The sequence below is a fragment of the Tachypleus tridentatus genome, chromosome 3 (assembly GCF_004210375.1).
Source record: "Tachypleus tridentatus isolate NWPU-2018 chromosome 3, ASM421037v1, whole genome shotgun sequence".
NCBI classification, from domain to species: Eukaryota; Metazoa; Arthropoda; class Merostomata; order Xiphosura; family Limulidae; genus Tachypleus; species Tachypleus tridentatus.
The window spans coordinates 78832142-78851429 of record NC_134827.1 but is presented as its reverse complement, the minus strand read 5'-3'; the positions used below and the strand labels follow the sequence as shown (position 1 = coordinate 78851429).

Sequence of the window (19288 nt, the reverse complement as noted above, 5' to 3'; positions counted from 1 at the left end):
TGGCAAGTGATATGTCATGTTTGAAATATTCTCGCATTCAGGTAACAAGTACATACTGGTAGCTTTCAAGTGAAATGTTTTACCCAACAATAACGAGACCTTAGAACAGACCTCGGTCACACCTATAATCACAACAAGTACATCCTTTTAACTTTCAAGTGAAATGTTTTACCCAACAATATCGAGACCTTAGAACAGACCTCGGTCACACCTATAATCACAACAAGTACATCCTTTTAACTTTCATATGAAATGTTTTACCCAACAATAACGAGACCTTAGAACAGACCACGGTCACACCTATAATCACAACAAGTACATCCTTTTAACTTTCAAGTGAAATGTTTTACCCAACAACAACGAGACGTTATGACAGACCTCGGTCACACCTATAATCATAACAAGTGAAATGTGTTACCCAACAACAACGAGACCTTAGAACAGTCCTTGGTCACAACTATAATGATAGCAAGTACATACTGGTAACATTCAAGTGAAATGTTTTACCTTGTGTTCTTAACTCCGGTCATATATTAACTGTAGTTATCCAGATTTTACTTTAAAAAATGATATCAGTTTAAGAAATAAATTCGATCTGATTGTTGAGTGAAGATTATATTGAGTTACTACTGTACGTAAACTGAAGACTAAACCACATGAAATCAGTATCACATTTCAGTGGTAAAGAGTTAACACCTGAGTCTTAAAATTAGATGTATTGTGTGTAACAGTATTAACGTGAATCAAATCTGAGCCTGTGGAAATTTAAGGGTTCAGATGGGTTGTGAAATTAGATAACAGTGAAAGTTAAGGGTTCAGATGGGTTCTTAAGTTAGATAGTGTTGAAGAATTAATAGTTTATATAGGTTGTGAAGTTAGATAGTGGTGAAACATTAAGGGTCTAGATGGGTTGTAAAGTTAGATAACAGTGAAAGTTAAGAGTTTAGATGGGTTGTAAAGTTCGGAAAGGGTGGAAGTTAATTGTTTAATTGGGCTGTTAATTTAGATAAAAGTTTATATGAATTGTAACTGACTATTAGACAGAACTTTAGGTTTAAACTTACGTGTGACTCCTGAAGGGTTATATCCGCATAACCTTTCTCCAGCCAGATCAATGTAGTCCTTGCTACACCCTTCACTTTCTTCCAGGTCCAGTACATTGAACAGGAAAGTTACTGAACACCAGTCGGAGGAGTTACGGCGGATTGAGTAGTGACAGTCTAAGTTGGGGCTGTAATTATTAGGAAATGACCCGCTTTTAATGACTGTGAGTTGACTGTATGTGGTCAGTTGGCAGGCAGATATCAGAGTGTCGTCCTGAAAAAGAGAAGTGGTCAGTTTGTTAGCATGTTGACTCTCTAAAGTTGGCGTTGTTGTTGCATTGTCCGTCATTCCATCGAAAGGAAGCGTACTATTTACACCGGGATCGGTTCCTCCAATAAGCGGCACGAGAACCCCGTTAGAGCCGTTACCTCTTTCAATGTCCATGGTAGGTTCATCGGTGACGTTTACAACGTAGGAATATCCTTCGGACAAGGTTAAGGAAAGAAATGCAAGCCAAATAACTTGTCCGAACATCGTTGCTGTCTGGCTTAAAAACCAAAAATCAGGATGAAATATTTCGTATTAGTGACGCGATCGTTGCGATGGGCGACTAGCTTCTCTATCCAGCTGCACGAGCTATCTGACACAGTGCCCTTCCCGCGCGTGTTCTGATGTAGCAAATGTCGTCACTACATATCGATTGACGAACTTTGGCCAAAGGAAGTGAAAACCAAGCCGACTACACACGAACTTTCCGCGCCAAATATCTATTCAACTGAAAACTGAGTTCATAACTGGTAAAGCAATACAGTATCCAACATTTGTGTACTTCAAGCGTTGACTTTTTTCTTTATGTATACATTTTCAATCCCGTAATACCTCCAGGCTATTGAGTTAAAGGTTACTAAAAGAAGAAGAAAAGTGGGGTGGGGGACTAGAAACGCGTTAAGGAAGTTAAAAACGCATTTGTCACGTGCGATGTAACGCTGTTCAAACACACCCAGACAAAGGTATATGATGAAATACGCCATATTATATGAAATGAAGCAACATACGTTCTGTTCTTGAGAACAAAGAGTTTTCCTTTAATGTGAGCTCAGTACTTGGTCTGAAGAAAACGGATGTTCTTTCAAACTAATCAGAAGTATGTGATCGGAGGTATGCAGTTGATAATAAAACATTTTGTGTAATAGAAAATCTGAGTTCATGGTAGCAAAGAACTATTGAATTAAAGTGTTAATTTAGCGATTCGTTAAACACAATTTGTGTGTGTTTCAGTGAGTCAACGGTAAGTTTTGGGGTTTATAACGCTTAAATTTGGGATTCGATACCCTTGGCAGACACAGTGAAGAAAGGTCGTTGTGAAGCTGTGCATTAAATGGAATCAAACGATTAGAATGTAAGTGTAATTAAGTTGCACGACTTACTATAGTAAGTGTAGAATAACACAGTTCATAATGTTAGAAATGGTGTATTAACACTGAATATTACAGTGCTTGCATTCCTATAATTTTCCCTCGATATTAGTCAACATTTTTCTAATATACCCAGGCTGTAAGATCACTGCAAACTTGTACCTTAAAAATATAATATTTCTTTGTTCTCTACGTGTTTAAATTTTTGTATATTTGGGTCAATTGTCGAACAATTACTCTTTGTACAGTAAAGCGCAATTCATAACACATCAGTCAAATAAATAGTATTATTTAACATGGGCTAGCCCTGCAGTATAGCTCTAGACGTCAGATCTAACCAGCTGAGTTAAAATATCGAAGATGCCTCTGAATTATAAGTTGTTGGTGCGTTATAAGAATACAATCAGTTCCTTAGTGATGATGGCGGTTGGTAGGGTGCTTCTGACTGGATTTCTTCCACCTGGTAAATAATTCAAATGTAAGGGTGGCAGCATTTAAGTTTAGATGCAGAAATACAACAACTCTCAGTGTTAAGTATAAGGACTTGTAACATTAAAACTCGAGTTACGATACTCGCGGTGGGCAGAACACAGATAGCCCAATATGCAGCTTTGTGCTTAACAACAAACAAAGAAATAAATATAACAATATGAATCCAATTGTATTGATGTCTAAACTTACATTTTTTTTTCTTGTTTTGCATCGTTTAACCTGTGTTAAATTAAAATTTATCTCCAGTTCTTACACTGAAAAGATTCCGTCTTTATTCTTCAAGTATCAGTGCCTCACTTCCAGCTAGATCCCTGCGTTCCTCCTGTTATTGCTGTTGTTACTTAAGATAGTTTTGTCTCGTTGAACGAAATATTCTACAGAAACTTTGTGGTGGCGTATGATAATGGTGATAGAATATTATCAGATATTGTATTGATATTTAAAATGTAATGAGATAATATTAACCGTAAAATTTGCAATATGAAAAGAAAAAACGGAAAGCAAAACAAACACACAATAAAAACATTTTATTATATGACCTTAGTCGTAATGAAAATATCTATTTTAACTCTTTCCATTTAATGCTTTTTTCTTCATTAAATACACTTCATTAAACAATAAATAGTCAGCTGATATGATACAATGACGTCCGTATTTAAATAAATAATACATAGAAACACACCTAGAACAAGATGTCCCCCAGTGGCACAGCTGTGAGACTAGGTTTCGACAACAGAGCACAGATTTTTGTGTAGTTTTGTGCTTTATAAAAAATAACAAAAAACAAGACGCGTCCTCTCAGATTTGCGCTCATTTGGAAGGTGAAAAGTTATTATGTGATTATTTGGAGTGGCTGCTACCGAGAGTCTGTTTGTATGCGGTTTATATTGTACACGTAAGCTTTACAAGAGGATTCTCGACGAAGACAAGTTAGTTGCATTTATCAGTTTTTCCACGTTACACTTCTGGTTTCACGAAGGTCAAGCCCCTGGAAAAGGTGTTCTCCTTAATATACACGAGTATGACTACACATTCTAGCTTTGTCATTTCAATACAGCACCAAACTGCTAATAGATAGCCTTACGAATGTAATATCAGTAATATTTGTTGTTTCAAGTGCAAAGCTATAGAAAGTACTATCTCTGCTGCGCCTACCACACGTAGGGATCGAAACCCTAATTTTATGTAATAATCCTTCAAACTTACCGCTAAGCCATGGAAAGGGTTTCACGTATATACACGTATACGCACACACATATGTATATAACTGTTTCAAATATACAATAATTATTATTTTAAAAAACGTAAGCAAAACACAAAAGCAGATATAAAATTACTAAATTTCTGATGTGTCATTATTCCTACGATAATTTAGTTTATTAAAACAAAATTCAAAACACTCCCTAAGTTAACAATAAGTTAACATATCCTAAGTTACCACAGCTTTGTAATTTAGAGTAACCTTGGAGATTAGTTTCCTTATAATTAAAATGAAGCTAGTGTTTAGCTGATAAAATCTGATTTCCATGAGAAATTCGTTATATAACAATATATTTTAATCGTAAGAAACTGGTGGGTCAGTGAAAATGCAGGAACATACGACGCTAAAACCCGGGGTTCGATTCCCAGCGATGCAACTTTACACTAAGAAAATAACGAAATTTATCTGAGGATGTTTCAGATGTTTCACGAGTCTAACTTGAAATTATATAAGTCAGAAATCCTTTATTCTTAATAGCAAAAAAAGAAAACGCATGAATGTGTGGAAACTAGTTTCTCTAATATTAGACTTTTGAGAGCTTGTTCTGTGGGTCATTTCGCTCTCTTATTTTTGTTTTAAACAGGAAATTAGACATTTGTAAAGAAAGTCTTAATAGAGCTAATCCTAATTTTTAGTCATTCGTTTGTAAGTAGGAGTCAGTGGTTAGTACATTTGATCACTTTCTATATGATCAGAAGTAAAACAGGAATTATTCTATGAGATACTAAGATACATACGAACACTTCGTAAGATCGATATCATATGTGACGTGCTATCCATTTGAACTATTTTAGACTTAACAGTAATTCTTAGTCTGATGGTCCTTATGACACGATAATGTCCAATACCGTAATTTCCATAACATCCTGACAAACATTCCACGGGTTCCTTACTTATGTGGATGTACGCTCAACAGACCACACGTAAGTAAACCTAATGAAAGAATGTGCATGTGATGTTCACCAGAAGACTTGGAAGATTACAGTATCCATTTCTTTGGTTATCTTTCTCATCAAGACAACCATTAATTTGGGGTTGTAGCTGAAAGGCTCTGAACATGTGTCTTGTGTTCCTTTGGTGACTTCAATTTTTTTATTTTTTGTTTCGCTAACTATAACCAGCTAAATCACAATGACCTCTGGGGTTCGATAGTTATATTTTCACCTTCCAGATGAGGGCGGCGTTGTTCAGGATTGAGATGGAATGTGGTTTCCAAACCCTCTAGTGTCCTAAATGCTTTGTTTTATGTATTTTTCAGCTTTTATTAATAAAACAAAAACAGAAAACAATACCGAAAGACTTCTTTTTCTTGAAGTTTTGTGTCGTTTAACAACGTGAGTATAGAATGGGGTATTATTTGAAACACTTGTAAACATCAGATCTACGAATAGTAACCGATCGATCAAGAGGAATTAATATTACAGAGTTAATATGAACTTTGACCTGAACTATTTGAAGAAAAATAAACCGTATGTAATGCAGAGCAGCGAGAAAAAATACTCCACCTCTCTTTAACATAAGTTTATTGTTTTGAATTTCGCGCAAAGCTACACGAGGGCTATCTGCGCTAGCCGTCCATAATTTAGCAGTGTAAGACTAGAAGAAAGGTAGCTAGTCATCATCACCCGCCACCAACTCTTGGGCTGCTCCTTTACCAACGAATAGTGGGATTGACCGCACATTATAACACCGCTTCGGTTTAAAGGACGAGCATATTTAGTGTGACTAAGGTGCGAATCCGCGACCCGCAGGTAGTTCTCGTGTAGCTTTGCGCGAAATTCAAAACAAACCAAACCAGTTAAAATGGTGCAAAGAAGTTCAATACTGGCTGTACTCCCTTTCTTCTTCTGTGACTTTTGACTTATGTGAACGGACGTGTAGAATGGGGGCTTAGGATAAGAAAGCGAATGGTGCTCAACTAAAGGGGTCAAAAACAATACCCCTAAACATTAAAGGCCCGGCATGTCCTGGAGGTTAGAACGCTTGACTCTTTATGCTGAGAGTCGCCCTTTCAACCGATAGGACGTTATAATGTGGCGGTGAATCCCACTATTCGTTTGTGGTGATGAATAGCTACTTCCCTCTAGTCTTACACTGCTAAATTAGAGACGGCTAGTGCGGATAGCCTTAGTGTAGCTTTGCGCGAAATTCAAAAACAAACAAACTGTCCTATATAATATATATATATTACACATATAAATATTTACTGGAGCGGGCCAGGCCTTATGGTTAGTGTGTCTGGATTGTGAACTGTCCTGTCGCCGCGCTCCTCATTTTGGGGCGATGGATTCACCTTGGGAAAGAGAATGAAATCCCCCTATTAATTTAGACCAAAGTGATCTAAACGTTGGCAGTGGGTGCTGTTGACAAGCTGCCTTCTCTAGAGACTAAGAGTTGAAAAGTATAGTTTACTGCACAGAAAGGTCTGCGCAGAAACTGTCTCATATATACACATGTGTACACATTGTCTCGAATCAATGCTTTTAATAAGCAAGCATACAGCAAAGAAAAAAGCTAAACACTGAACGTAGCTAAAGGTTTTCTCAAACTATTATTTCATATTTTTTTCTATTTTTTCACGGAATCAGTGAGTAGAAAATCTTCAAAATCTTCCTTTTTTGCTATATGTTAATTTAGGTTTTTTAACTTAGTCACGTAATTCTCACTACACGTGATATGAACTAGCCTTTAGAGCACAGTCTATAAAATTTATAATACTTCTATTTAAAAAAAAGATCGGTTTAGATGCTTTCTTTGAACTTCGCCTAACAAAATTAAATAGATTTTTCTGGTGTTTGTCTTTTTTTCATCCGGTTTCTTGTTTTGTACCTAAAGAAAGCCCTTTTAGTGTTTTTGAAATTAATAGAAAAGTCAATATTTTGTTTTCTTTGTTGGGCATAATCAGACAGCTATGGTATTAACACGCTCTGGAGGTTCGTTTTGTGTCAACCAATGATTCAACTCGAAGAGAAAGATGTGATACTAATAGTTTTACTGAATCAGCGAATGGAATTTTATCAAAGAAATAGAATTTCGAAAGCGTGAAAAGCGAGCTGTGTATTGGTACGATCCGACAACTAGCAATAACTATTTCAATAAGTGAAAATTTATCTTGAAAAATACGGGTTACCGATCGGTGAAACATTAAAGGTATATGCTGTGTATTGGTACGATCCGACAACTAGCAATAACTATTTCGATAAGTGAAAATTTATCTTGAAAAATACGGGTTACCGATCGGTGAAACATTAAAGGTATATGTTATTATTATTTGCCTTGATTGAGGCGTTGTCGTAACCTTTCGTGAAGGTGATGTTAAGTGTGTATAAAATGAATGATGTACGACGTGGGCCTTGGCATGGCCAAGTGGGTTAAGGCGTTCGACTCGTAATCGGAGTGTTGCGGGTTCGAATCTGGTCACACCAAACATGCTCGCCCTTTCAGCTGAGGGGGCGTTATAATGTGAACAGTCAATCCCACTATTCGTTGGTAAAAGGGTAGCTCAAGAGGTGAGTAGCTGCCTTCCCTCTAGTCTTACACTGTTAAATTAAGGACGACTAGCGCAGATAGCCCTCAAGTAGCTTTGCGCGAAATTCAAAAACAAAACTCTCAACGTGTTTTTGTAAAGCTTGTGTTATTCGCGATACCTTTCGCGAAGGTTCAAGTGGGTAAGCCTAAGTGAAGTATGCCAATATGTTTTATGAAAGTTACGTTAAATGAAACATTTCAACACCTTTCATGAAGGCTAAGCTCACATACTTAGCAAAGCGACAACTTCCATGAATGTTTAAGTGGATAAGCCTAAGCAATGCACGCCGTTACGTTTCGTGAAGGTTATATTAAACACACGTTTGTGAATGAAACACAAAACACCTTTGACAACTTGATAAATCTTGGAAGTTTACGAGCAAGCATCTTAGATGATAATATAAACACGTTATCAATTGTATTTTTAGATTTTGGGGGCAATGGATGCGTTATAAGAGTGACAGTTAAAGAGTGTTGTACAGTTAGACTATCCCAAGAGCTTGGTACTACTGACACATTCCATATAAGTTATGCTAAATGATCATGCCTGTTGACATCTTTCGTGTGTTAGTTATGTGCATGCATTAGAGATGTCCACGATTTTTCTTCGTGTTGCTGCTAATGAGCGCTCCGCACTTTGTCGCTGTTATAAGAGCGACAGCCAAATCCGATTAGAGTTGGTAGTTGGTTCTGTCTGTTAGCGGTCTTCCTTCTGATCATTCTGTTTAAAATTAGTGCTAGCAAAATTAGCCTTTCTCAAATGCAGACAATGCTTTAACACGCTCTGCTCAATAATAAATATATATGTGTTCGTCGCGAGGGTTATTATAGACACATCACCATATTAATACTCAAGCTTTCTCTTCATTGTGCATTCAACGTATTCTTGAGAGTCCCCACAAACAAGTAAAAATAAAACTTAAAAGTTAAGAACTTAAACTGTTCTACGTGATTGCATTTTCCTCCTTGTTTTCCTAAATCATTTGGCCTTTCGACTTCATTCAACCATGTAAACAAACGTCATCTCTTTTGTCCTAAGCCTAGTAAACGTTCACTTCGATAATGATAAATATAGAAGTTCTTTTCAATGTTGCTCTTTGGCAAGATCTTCTTAACCAGGTTTAGCAGCAATATATTTACGTGTTGTCATAGTTTTCAGCCAAATAAAATTTTAAATAAATTTTAAAGTCTAGATCTTCCATAGGACACTTTATTACTGCTAAGCCTAATGAAGGGCATTGACCTGTTGTATTTTTCGTGTTGCATTATTATTATTTATCTGTAATTGGAGTGTCTAAAGAATGGTTTGTATTTAATACAGTGTATTTTCAAGACTGCCCGATTTGTTTTCCTATTAAAGTTTAAGGAAGTAACACAAACACTTTTTGAAAACTAAAATTGTGTTCCTAAACTTTAAAAAAAGTCGTGGTTGCTATAGAAAAATGAAATCTTACACGCTATTCGTTCAAAATCTGTGAAACTATTAGATAGGAGTTCTTGAAGTAGTCTTTAAAGATAGCAAAGCCCCTGTTTACTAACACATGTATAGGCGGATTCGAAAACAGACATAAATAAATATATACATGGAACAGCGCGTGTTTATGACTTTGCATACGGTAACATGTTACTACATGAGAGCCGTGGTGTCATGTTTAGCCCTTGTTCTAACTTGGCTGTTTTCGTACATTTTAAATGTTCTATAATAATATATGTTTAGAGAGAAAAAGACATAAAAAATAACTATTAAATGGAGTGGCAGTCGACAATTTTGATATATATTATGTATAAGTATGAACGCGCACACACGTGCAAATATACATAGTGAAAGAGTTTTTGTATGGTTTGTTTTGAATTTCGCGAAAAGCTCCTCGAGGCCTGTCTGCGCTAGCCGTCCCTAATTTAGCAGTGTAAGATTAGAGAGAAGGCAGCTAGTCATCACCACCCACCACCAACTCTTGGGCTACTCTTTTAACAACGAATAATAGGATTGACTGTAACATTATAACGCCCCCACGGCTGAAAGGGCGACCATGTTTGGTGTGACAGGAATTCGAACCGCGACCCTCGGATTACGAGTGGAATGCCTTAACCACCTAGCCATGCCGGGGCCTAATGAAAGAGAGATAAGCATAGAAAGACATTTAAATATATGTATGTGTAAATGTGTTTATTCTGGGAAATAAAGGGCGAGAGGTAAGCAGAAAGGTAAATCACAAGTATGAAGACAGAACCTGAGAAATATTTACGTTCCATATCGTGTGTTGAAACAATAAACGTGGTTTAAATCGGTTTAAAGCCTTTGCCCTGCCGCACTATCTTATATAAGTATTCCAAATAAGAAGTTATAGTTCGGGCCTTTTCAGCTAGACGTGCTAGGTTCAAATCCTGGTCCACGAGTCTCTTTTCTCCTATTGGCCTTTTTATGTAAAAGTTTATGTTAAAATGCTTGTGTTAAGTATTTCTTAATAGGAATTATATACTAAATATCTGCTTTAATAGTTAAGATACATTCTATGCATAGTTAAGACTTATTATACGATTTATACATTTTTATCTTGAATATAAGACATTCGGTTCTAACCGGAAATGATGAAAGAAGGTGAACAAATTTAACCTATTTCTAGCATAATGTTACACGTGGCAAGTTAACCTAAAAAACGAGAAATCCCCTCTTCAAACCTTGTTTGTGTGTTTCTATAATGTTGGTTTCATTAACACTAGCTATTATAACACGTATACGGTGAGCTTCCAGGAAAACCAACACAACTGGGGTAATGATTAGTGTTGAATTTTATAATCTGTCTGTGGCCACACGGTTCCACCTACAGAAGGGTGTGGGTAGAGGAGAGATAGGTAACTTGTTCCATGCCAAGAATTCTAAAGGTGGCCTGGACAGTTTCAGAGATGACCTGGACGACTTTGCTCGGTTTACCTACGCCAACACATCACGTGTATAATTTCCGAAAGTCCCAAATGTAATCATCCACGCTCCACCAGATAGAGAAAAGGGGTTGGGGTTTCTACCTCTGAGGTGAATCATTTGAAGCACTGTTTGTCTTTATTGTGTCTTAGCAATAGAAAACAGAATCAGATAACAATTTGAGGTACAGGATTACGTGTGTATCAAGTGTGTTTGTTTGAAGTTAAGCACAAAGCTACACAATGGACTATATAGCTAGGACTTACTTAAACTTGAAATGAAAATGCAGTGAAGAAGGAAGGTTAAGGGGTAAATAAAGATTTGTTTGGGATCCGAAGATTTCTATTATCGACACCTACATACACGTAAAAATATCAATAGATTAAAGTATTTTAAAACATAAAAAAGTCGAACACTGCATGAAAGCATTTCTTTTTAAAAATTACTTCAGACGAAGAATATTTAGTTTACGCCATGTGTTATTCCTGAACGGTTTAACCCTAAATTGGTCAAAAACATATGGCTTCACACAAAAACAATGTATTTATATAAATAGTGTTGTATTGAAAACTGTGTTCCATTTGTGTTGTTTATGTTACTTCAACGTTCAAGTGTGTTATTGTACACACAGACCTCTGTTTTGGGGCGGTGTGTCGTTTATCACATTCACTAATAAATCCAATTTTTTGATTGGAGTAATTTAAAGGATGGCGGCGGGTGGTGTCGACTAACCACTTTTCCTCTGGTGTATCAATTATTAATTAAGAATATAAATAATCCTTAAATAGTCTTGCAGAAATATCCAAAACAAGCAAACAGACAAGAGAATATGTCAGTCAAAATCGAGAACTAAAAGGTACACGAGGGTTATCTGCGCTAGTCGTCCATAATTTAGCAGTGAAGCTAGAAGGAAGGCAATTAATAATCACCACCTACCGCCAGTTCTTGAAATACTGTTTTCCTAACGAATAGGGTTTGACCAAAATTTTATAACAATTTCACGGCTGAAAGGGTGGACATGTTTAGAGTGACGATGATTCGATCCCGCGATTGCGAATCGAGTGCCCTAAACACCTGTCCATATCAGGACCCGTTTCCTGTCTCTTGTTTATGATGTTTCCAGTTTCTTTGGTGCTAAATACACTGTAATGATGAATGGATACTTCAAACCTTTACATCCATATCCGTGAACACGTTCGTTACTCTCAACGGCAGAATGATTTAAAATGTGATTGAAAATGATGAAAACATAGTCCGCAACATGATAAGATGAACGTAATAATTAAATAAATGTTAGTTTTCTTACACAAACAAACAGACATTTTGACGTGGAATCAGAAAGGGTTTCAACACATTTAAAGTAAAATATTATAACGATGTTCAGAAATTATTTTAACCCATAAATCATCTCCGGATGTGTTGAAACACTGTTTGATTCCACGTCAGCATGTCTGTTTGTTTGTATAAGAGAACTATTGTGATAAACCTTTAAAGTTTCTGTTTACACTAAAGTTTACGACTAAGCCAAGGTGCAAAGTAAATATTTATAAAGATGTCGGGAAATTATGTTAATAAAATACTGTTATTGTTGGATATGTTCAAATCCTTCTCGAAACCATGATAAAATGTTCCTTTGTTTGTCTAAGAGAATATAGTAAACAAACGTTTCTGTTTCTGATACACATGTAAACAAGTTTGTTACCGTAATTTTCAGACACTTTGTATATTGTAATAATGCCACATAACTTGATTCTGTTAACGTAGTTTTCTGACACTTTACTTAATATATTGTAATAATAATACATAACTTGATTTTGTTACCGTAATTTTCAGACACTTTATATACTGTAATAATGAAACATAACGTGATATTATTAACGTAATTTTCGGACATTTTATATATTGTAATAATGACACATAACTTGATTCACTAGCTCCCAATTATTATATTCGTATAATTTCTAATGTTTTTTAAACCTCAACTATAAGTAAAATGTAAACACCTTAACGACTCGTTACGTGTAAGGCTAGGGCAAAGAAAATTAAACTTTGTTTAAGGATTTACACAGCCTTAACCTTCCCTTAGAATGGCAACAACTCACGTCGGGGAAATATTTTTAATTGTGGTTCGAAAAACTACATCAGAATTGCTACTACATGCAGTAATACGCTTGTTTAGATATATTTGAGAGTGTGTGTATATATGTATATATTGTACAGGTTTATACTGGCAAACATAATAAACCGTGGGCTGAACGTGGCCAGACTACATGGAGGTGAGGTTCGCGTCACGCTACGCCACACCCACAAACAACTGCGTTTCGCACTTTGAAGCCGCGGGTGCACTATAATATTTACTGCCAAATCCCAGTTTACCATCTGAAAAGGCTAGTCTAGGAGCTAGGTGTGGGTGTTGTTGAATAGTTAGCTGCCTGCTCTCTTGTCTGTCACTTCAAAATCACGACGGCTGACCTTCAGGAATTCAACAAACAAAGGAGTAGAATATTAAAAACAAAGGAAACAGAACAATTACATACCATAAAAACATATATATAGAAGCTATACTGTTGCACTGAAAACACTTTTAAAAATCATTCCTACCTTTGTCGCTACACAACCAAACCATAAACAAGTCAAAATTTGACATAAAAAGGATAAGAAACAAATAAGAAAACAGGATCTTATTCTAACATATCAAAATAATATGCATTGAAATGAATAATTTACTAAACTAGTTGATGAGAAGATCAGATAATAACAACAAAAACTTGGTATAATATGACAAAATAAATCTATCTTATAAGTCTACGATATACGCATATGTATGGAATATGCCAACTGGCCGTTGATTTTGCGTGTCAGACTGTGAGTCAGTGGTTTATGGTTCGCGTTCTGTTGCCGAAAATAGTGCTGCGTAATTTGGAGCCGAAGGTGCGTTATAAGAGTAACTAGCAAATTCCACTCAAATCTAGTGGTATGTGGTTTTTCTCATAACAGCGCTATACTGTTATAGAGTAGATTATTGAACCAGGTAGCTGAAATGAACAGAAAACAAACAAACTTTTACTTGGTATAATAGGCCTCGCATAGCCAGGTGGTTAAGGCATTCAACTCGTAATCCGAGGTTCGCGGGCTCAAATCCCCATCGCATCAAACATGCTTGCCATTTCAGCCGTGGGGGTGTTATAAAGAACGATCAATCGCACTATTCGTTGGTAAAAAAATAGCCCAAGAGTTGACAGTGGGTGGTGATGACTGGCTGCTTTCCCTCTAGTCTTACACTACTAAATTAGGGACGGCTAGTGCAGAAAACTCTTGTGTAGCTTTGCGCGAAATTCGAAACAAACCAAACCAAACTTCGTATATGTCTTGAGGCTTGTTTGTTGTTAAGCACAAATCTTACACAATGGGCTATCTGTGCTCTGCTTATTGCGATTATCAAAAGCCAACTGTTTTCGTTATAAGCCTGTACAGTGTAGACTGACCACTCGGCCACTGAGAGAAGACAGGACTTGAAATACCAATAGATTATGATATCTGAAACATCCACACCATTTGGAAGGTACTCGCTGGATGCTTCTGAAAGTTGAAATAGGCATGAACTCGAAAATCCTTGAGAAAACGTTGACAAGTAAACACTAGGGTATGACAATAGCTTTTTTTGTTTCTCCAAGATAAATAAACCATTGTTTATCGAGCATCGAAATGACATTTAATGACATGAAACCCATTTTAAAAATATAAATAAAACTTTGGAGACAGTTTGACAAGGTAATGAAAAAAGAAAAATCTTATTATAAATGTACGACATTTTGACAGCATTTTGTTATACTCAAGTACATTTATAATGTACGACATTTTGACAGTATTTTGTTATACTCAAGTACATTTATAATGTACGACATTTTGACAGTATTTTGTTATACTCAAGTACATTTATAATGTACGACATTTTGACAGTATTTTGTTATACTCAAGTACATTTATAATGTACGACATTTTGACAGTATTTTGTTATACTCAAGTACATTTATAATGTACGACATTTTGACAGTATTTTGTTATACTCAAGTACATTTATAATTTCCTTAACCATTCAAACTATCTCAAAACTTTTATCAAAATCACATGTTGCCCATCGCATCCCTCGGAAAGCAGGAAATATAATATATATCTTATATAATTTATATGAATATAAACATATACATATACAAATATATACAAGTTAAATCTTTAACAGTTACTGTTAGTAAAAATCGCAGCTGGTAGTGTAATATAGTAAGAATAGGTTTCTACTTTTGTTTTATAGAGCAAAGCCATAATGAGCTATTTGTTCTGTCCGCAGCGAGGATCGAACCCTGGATTTTAAATTTGTGAGCCCTTAAACCTATTGTAAAAGTGTTTCATGCCAGTGAATTGTGTAAAATAGGTAGAACTGTCACTGTCTTACTGTCGATTACACGAATATGTTTGATATGTTCGAGTTAACCTTGATCAATCCATTCATGACGTATTAATGTTGGTTACGTCATGCGCGAAATACTTTTTCAGTCAATGGTTCACAATTAATGAAGTGTATTTTATCACACTTATTAGAATGGTTTTTTTTATTTGTAGCCTGGTGTTTAGGAAAAGCTCGACTGGCAATTTTGCTGGCCCAAGGTTCGAATCCCACCAGAAAATATGCTTTTTCTCCCAACCGAGGAGAATTTATGTTACTGTCAATCCTACTATTCGTCGGTAAAAAGAGTAGCCCAAGAACTGGCGATGAGTGGTGTTGACTTTCTTCCAGTCTGTAACCTCTAAGTTAGGGTGGCCCGGCATGGCCAAGCGTGTTAAGGCGTGCGACTCATAATCTGAGAGTCGCGGGTTCGCATCCTCATCGCGCCAAACATACTCACCCTTTCAGCCGTGGGGGGTTATAATGTGACGGTCAATCCCACTGTTCGTTGGTAAAAGATTAGCCCAAGAGTTGGCGGTGGGTGGTGATGACTAGCTGCTTTCCGTCTAGTCTTACACTGCTAAATTAGGGACGGCTAGCGCAGATAGCCCTCGAGTAGCTTTGTGCGAAATTCAAAAAACAAAAAGCAAACTAAGTTAGGGAAGACTACCAAAGATAGCCTTCGAGTAGGTTTACGAAAAATTCTATAAACGAGAAACAAATAAAGTATAATAGTTTTTTTCTTTCAAATAACGTCAAATACTTTAAATTACTACAATAATTTGTGTAAAGTTTTATAAAGCTTTACTGTGGGTTTATTTTCTCTTGATTAACATAACAATCGTCCATGTTGAAAATTTTGATTTAATAGAATAGAGGAACGGCGGCTAGTCAACAGCACCCACCTTCAATTCTTACTGTACTCTTGTGTGACTAAATATTGAGATTTCAGTTTCAATCTTACAGCGCCCCCCCCGGACGTAAATTGCGGAGGATATTTTTGTTTGGAAATAGAACAACCACGCTCTACAAATTGGCAACGCCCGACCAATATTTGCTAGATCAAAAGAATCGTTAGAGGCTTTAACGTTGTCAAAGATCGCGTTTTTTTTTTTTTAATTTTTGGTTCTGCTCTCAGAAATAGCAAGTAATAACAGAATGCATGTGTAATTCTGAACTATTTATCCATTATCTTCAATCGATCTCTTTAATCTGCAACGGGCTACTTACATTAGTTGCAGATGAAACTCTTGAGGATACATGGTTTCATATTGAAAACTCTGCTCCAGTTGGCGTAGCTGTACACTATGAATATCGCGTGATTTTCTATAGAAACCATGCACGTTTATCGGTATTGTCTAATGGTTCACACGTTGCCGTCACGTGTCTTGTTTGTTTTAAAGCAAAGCCACATTTGGGCTATCTGCTGTGTCCACCGCGAGGAATCGAACCTCGGATTTTAGCGAAGTTGTCTCTCCAGTGGACGGATATTTTTAGAACACTTTACCTCTATTATCTCCAGAAAAGACTGACGCGACTTAAATTTCATACCTAAAATTCGCCGACTTGAGTTTGTGCGACTGGAGGGTGATGTTGATGGGAAGTGTTCACACATCGCATTACATTGAATAATGTTATGTTTTTCGTTGTTAAAACACTCAGTGTAAAGAGATAACCATAAAAACACGTGTTCGAAGTTATTCATTTTCTGTCTGGTAAACCTACGGATTTTCATCGCTAAAATTAGAGGTTCGATTCTCCTCGGTGGACACAGCAGATACCCCGATGTAGGTTTTCTGTGAGAAACATGCACATATTTGTTTTCTATGCAAGCTACACATGAGAATCAAGCGGATTAATTATGTAACAATTAACTATGTAACACTAACGGCGTTTTTCGGAAATTTCTGTGGCGTATGTGTGTAACAACATATGTTATTATAATTAACAAATTTGCTTAAAGAATTTCAAAAATACTTACTTAAATGCTTAGGGTCCCAGTAATGCTAGGCTTTAGAGGACTTTGAATGGAAAGAGAAATAAGGCTTTAATTTAAATTAACATTGTTGGAATTCTGGAACTTAAAGCAATCTTCTTTGTAGAAGGACATTGGAATCCAAATCATTTATTGGAACGGCTACTACCACAGAGGACCTCTATCAAGGGCTCGTATCTTACACGTAAGTGTTATTGCTAAACAGTATTAATGGTATAATATTAAGTATCTTTCAATTGGTGGACATCAGAAGCTAACATTCAGCTATTTGCCGTCTCCCACTGCGATTCGGAACACGTCGAATAAACAGCAGAACAATCTCAGATACTAAAGTGTGACTGAAATAACTTCGGGTGTAGCCTGTAATGTAACTCCTTGGCTTTCAAGCGGTTCCTAAGGCAGAGAATATGTTGTTAGAGAAACAGCTACAGCTGTTAACATTTAACACTGTGATGATTAAGATAACAACAGTTTCAGAATTTTCAAAGAGATCCATGCCCCACCAACATTTAAAACTAATGAGTACAAACTTAAACCTTGGGGGTTTACGACCTTATGGTTTAAAGGGTCATTAATGACTTTTGTGTTACATAAAATTTATCAAACAAGTATACCGTTTATATTACATTTGACTACACTGTGAAGACAAAGAAAACTAAGTGATTTCACCCAATGCTTTTGTTAGTTAATTACATAATTTGTCGTAACGGACAACAACATGAAACTGGCGACTACCATACAACGTTATTAAAAGTATAAAAAGAAGTCTGTAATTTCCTAGTTAATACTGTATAATTCTAACGTATCCCCAGATATTAGGTTGAAAATATCCTAATGAAAAGGCACTCGACTCGTAATCCGAGGGTCGCTGGTTCGAATTCCCATCACACCAAACATGCTTGCCCTTTCAGCCAAGTGGGTATTATAATGTGACGGTCAATCCCACTATTCGTTGGTAAAAGGGTAGCCCAAGAATTGGCGGTGGGTGGTGATAGCTCTCGTGTAGCTTTGCGCGATATTAAAAAAAACCTAGTGCTTTGTTTGTTTTGTTTTTGAATTTCGCGCAAAGCTACACGAGGGCTATCTGCGCTAGCCGTCCCTAATTTTGCAGTGTAAGACTAGAAGGAAGGCAGCTAGTCATCACCACCCACCGCCAACTCTTGGGCTACACTTTTACCAACGAATAGTGGGATTGGGCGTCACATTGTAACGCCTCCACGGCTGAAAGGGCGAGCATGTTTGGTACGACGGGGATGCGAACCCGCGACCCTCAGATTACGAGTTGCTCACCTTAACCCACTTGGCCATGCCGGGCCAAAGAACCTGATGCAAAATTCTTCTATGCCTAAAATTTCCATCATCTTTTCTTTAACTGTCTATAGTGGTTATATTATATTCTCTTTTCACAGTCTTTCTTTTAATTGTTTTTAATGTTTTTTTTATTTATTACTGATATTTGTTTTTCCTCTCCATAGACGTTCACATATTTCGTTTATTTCTCACCAGTTCGCAATAATAATTTTTCCTTTAAAACTTTTTTGTTATATTACTTGTATTTTTTGATGTCAATAATCTACTCGTTGACCCCAAAACATGCATCATTGGTCATTTACAGGGTCGTCTTTAACCTTATGTAGTATTGCCTCAACATTATTTGACCATATCAATGTGACCTTAAAACTATGCGATGTCACCCTAAATGAACCGTCACGATTCTTTATGCAATGTGCACGTCTTTGATCGTGTAGTTGAACGTGTTTTAAATTCACATTTCATCAGTTTAAAAAGGTATAAATTATTTTAATTAATTAAAGTCTAAACTTATCAAAACAGGATGAGGGATTGTTGTGTCCTTAACATCTAAACGTATCCAAACAGAATGAGGGATTGTTGTGTCCTTAAGATCTAAACTTATCAACACAAAATGAGGGATTGTTGTGTCCCTAACATCTAAACTTATCAAAACAGAATGAGGGATTGTTGTGTCCTTAACATCTAAATTTATCAAAACAGAATGAGGGATTGTTGTGTCCTTAACATTTAAACTTATCAAAACAGGATGAGAGATTGTTGTGTCCTTAACATTTAAACTTATCAAAACAGGATGAGGGATTGTTGTGTCCTTAACATCTAGACTTATCAAAACAGGATGAGGGATTGTTGTGTCCCTAACATCTAAACTTATCAAAAC

General features: G+C 36.3%; 1 protein-coding gene across 1 annotated transcript in view; it reads right to left on the bottom strand.

Annotated features, from left to right (window-relative positions):
• The window catches only part of LOC143247281 (embryonic protein UVS.2-like), a 48607-nt gene extending 46880 nt beyond the window's left edge, over positions 1–1727 (bottom strand). The window contains exon 1 of the mRNA XM_076495053.1: positions 1065–1727. Within this exon, the coding sequence (XP_076351168.1) occupies positions 1065–1578 (514 nt within the window). The 5' untranslated portion in view covers positions 1579–1727. The remainder of the gene's footprint in view (positions 1–1064) is intronic.
• Positions 1728–19288: the final 17561 nt, after the last annotated feature.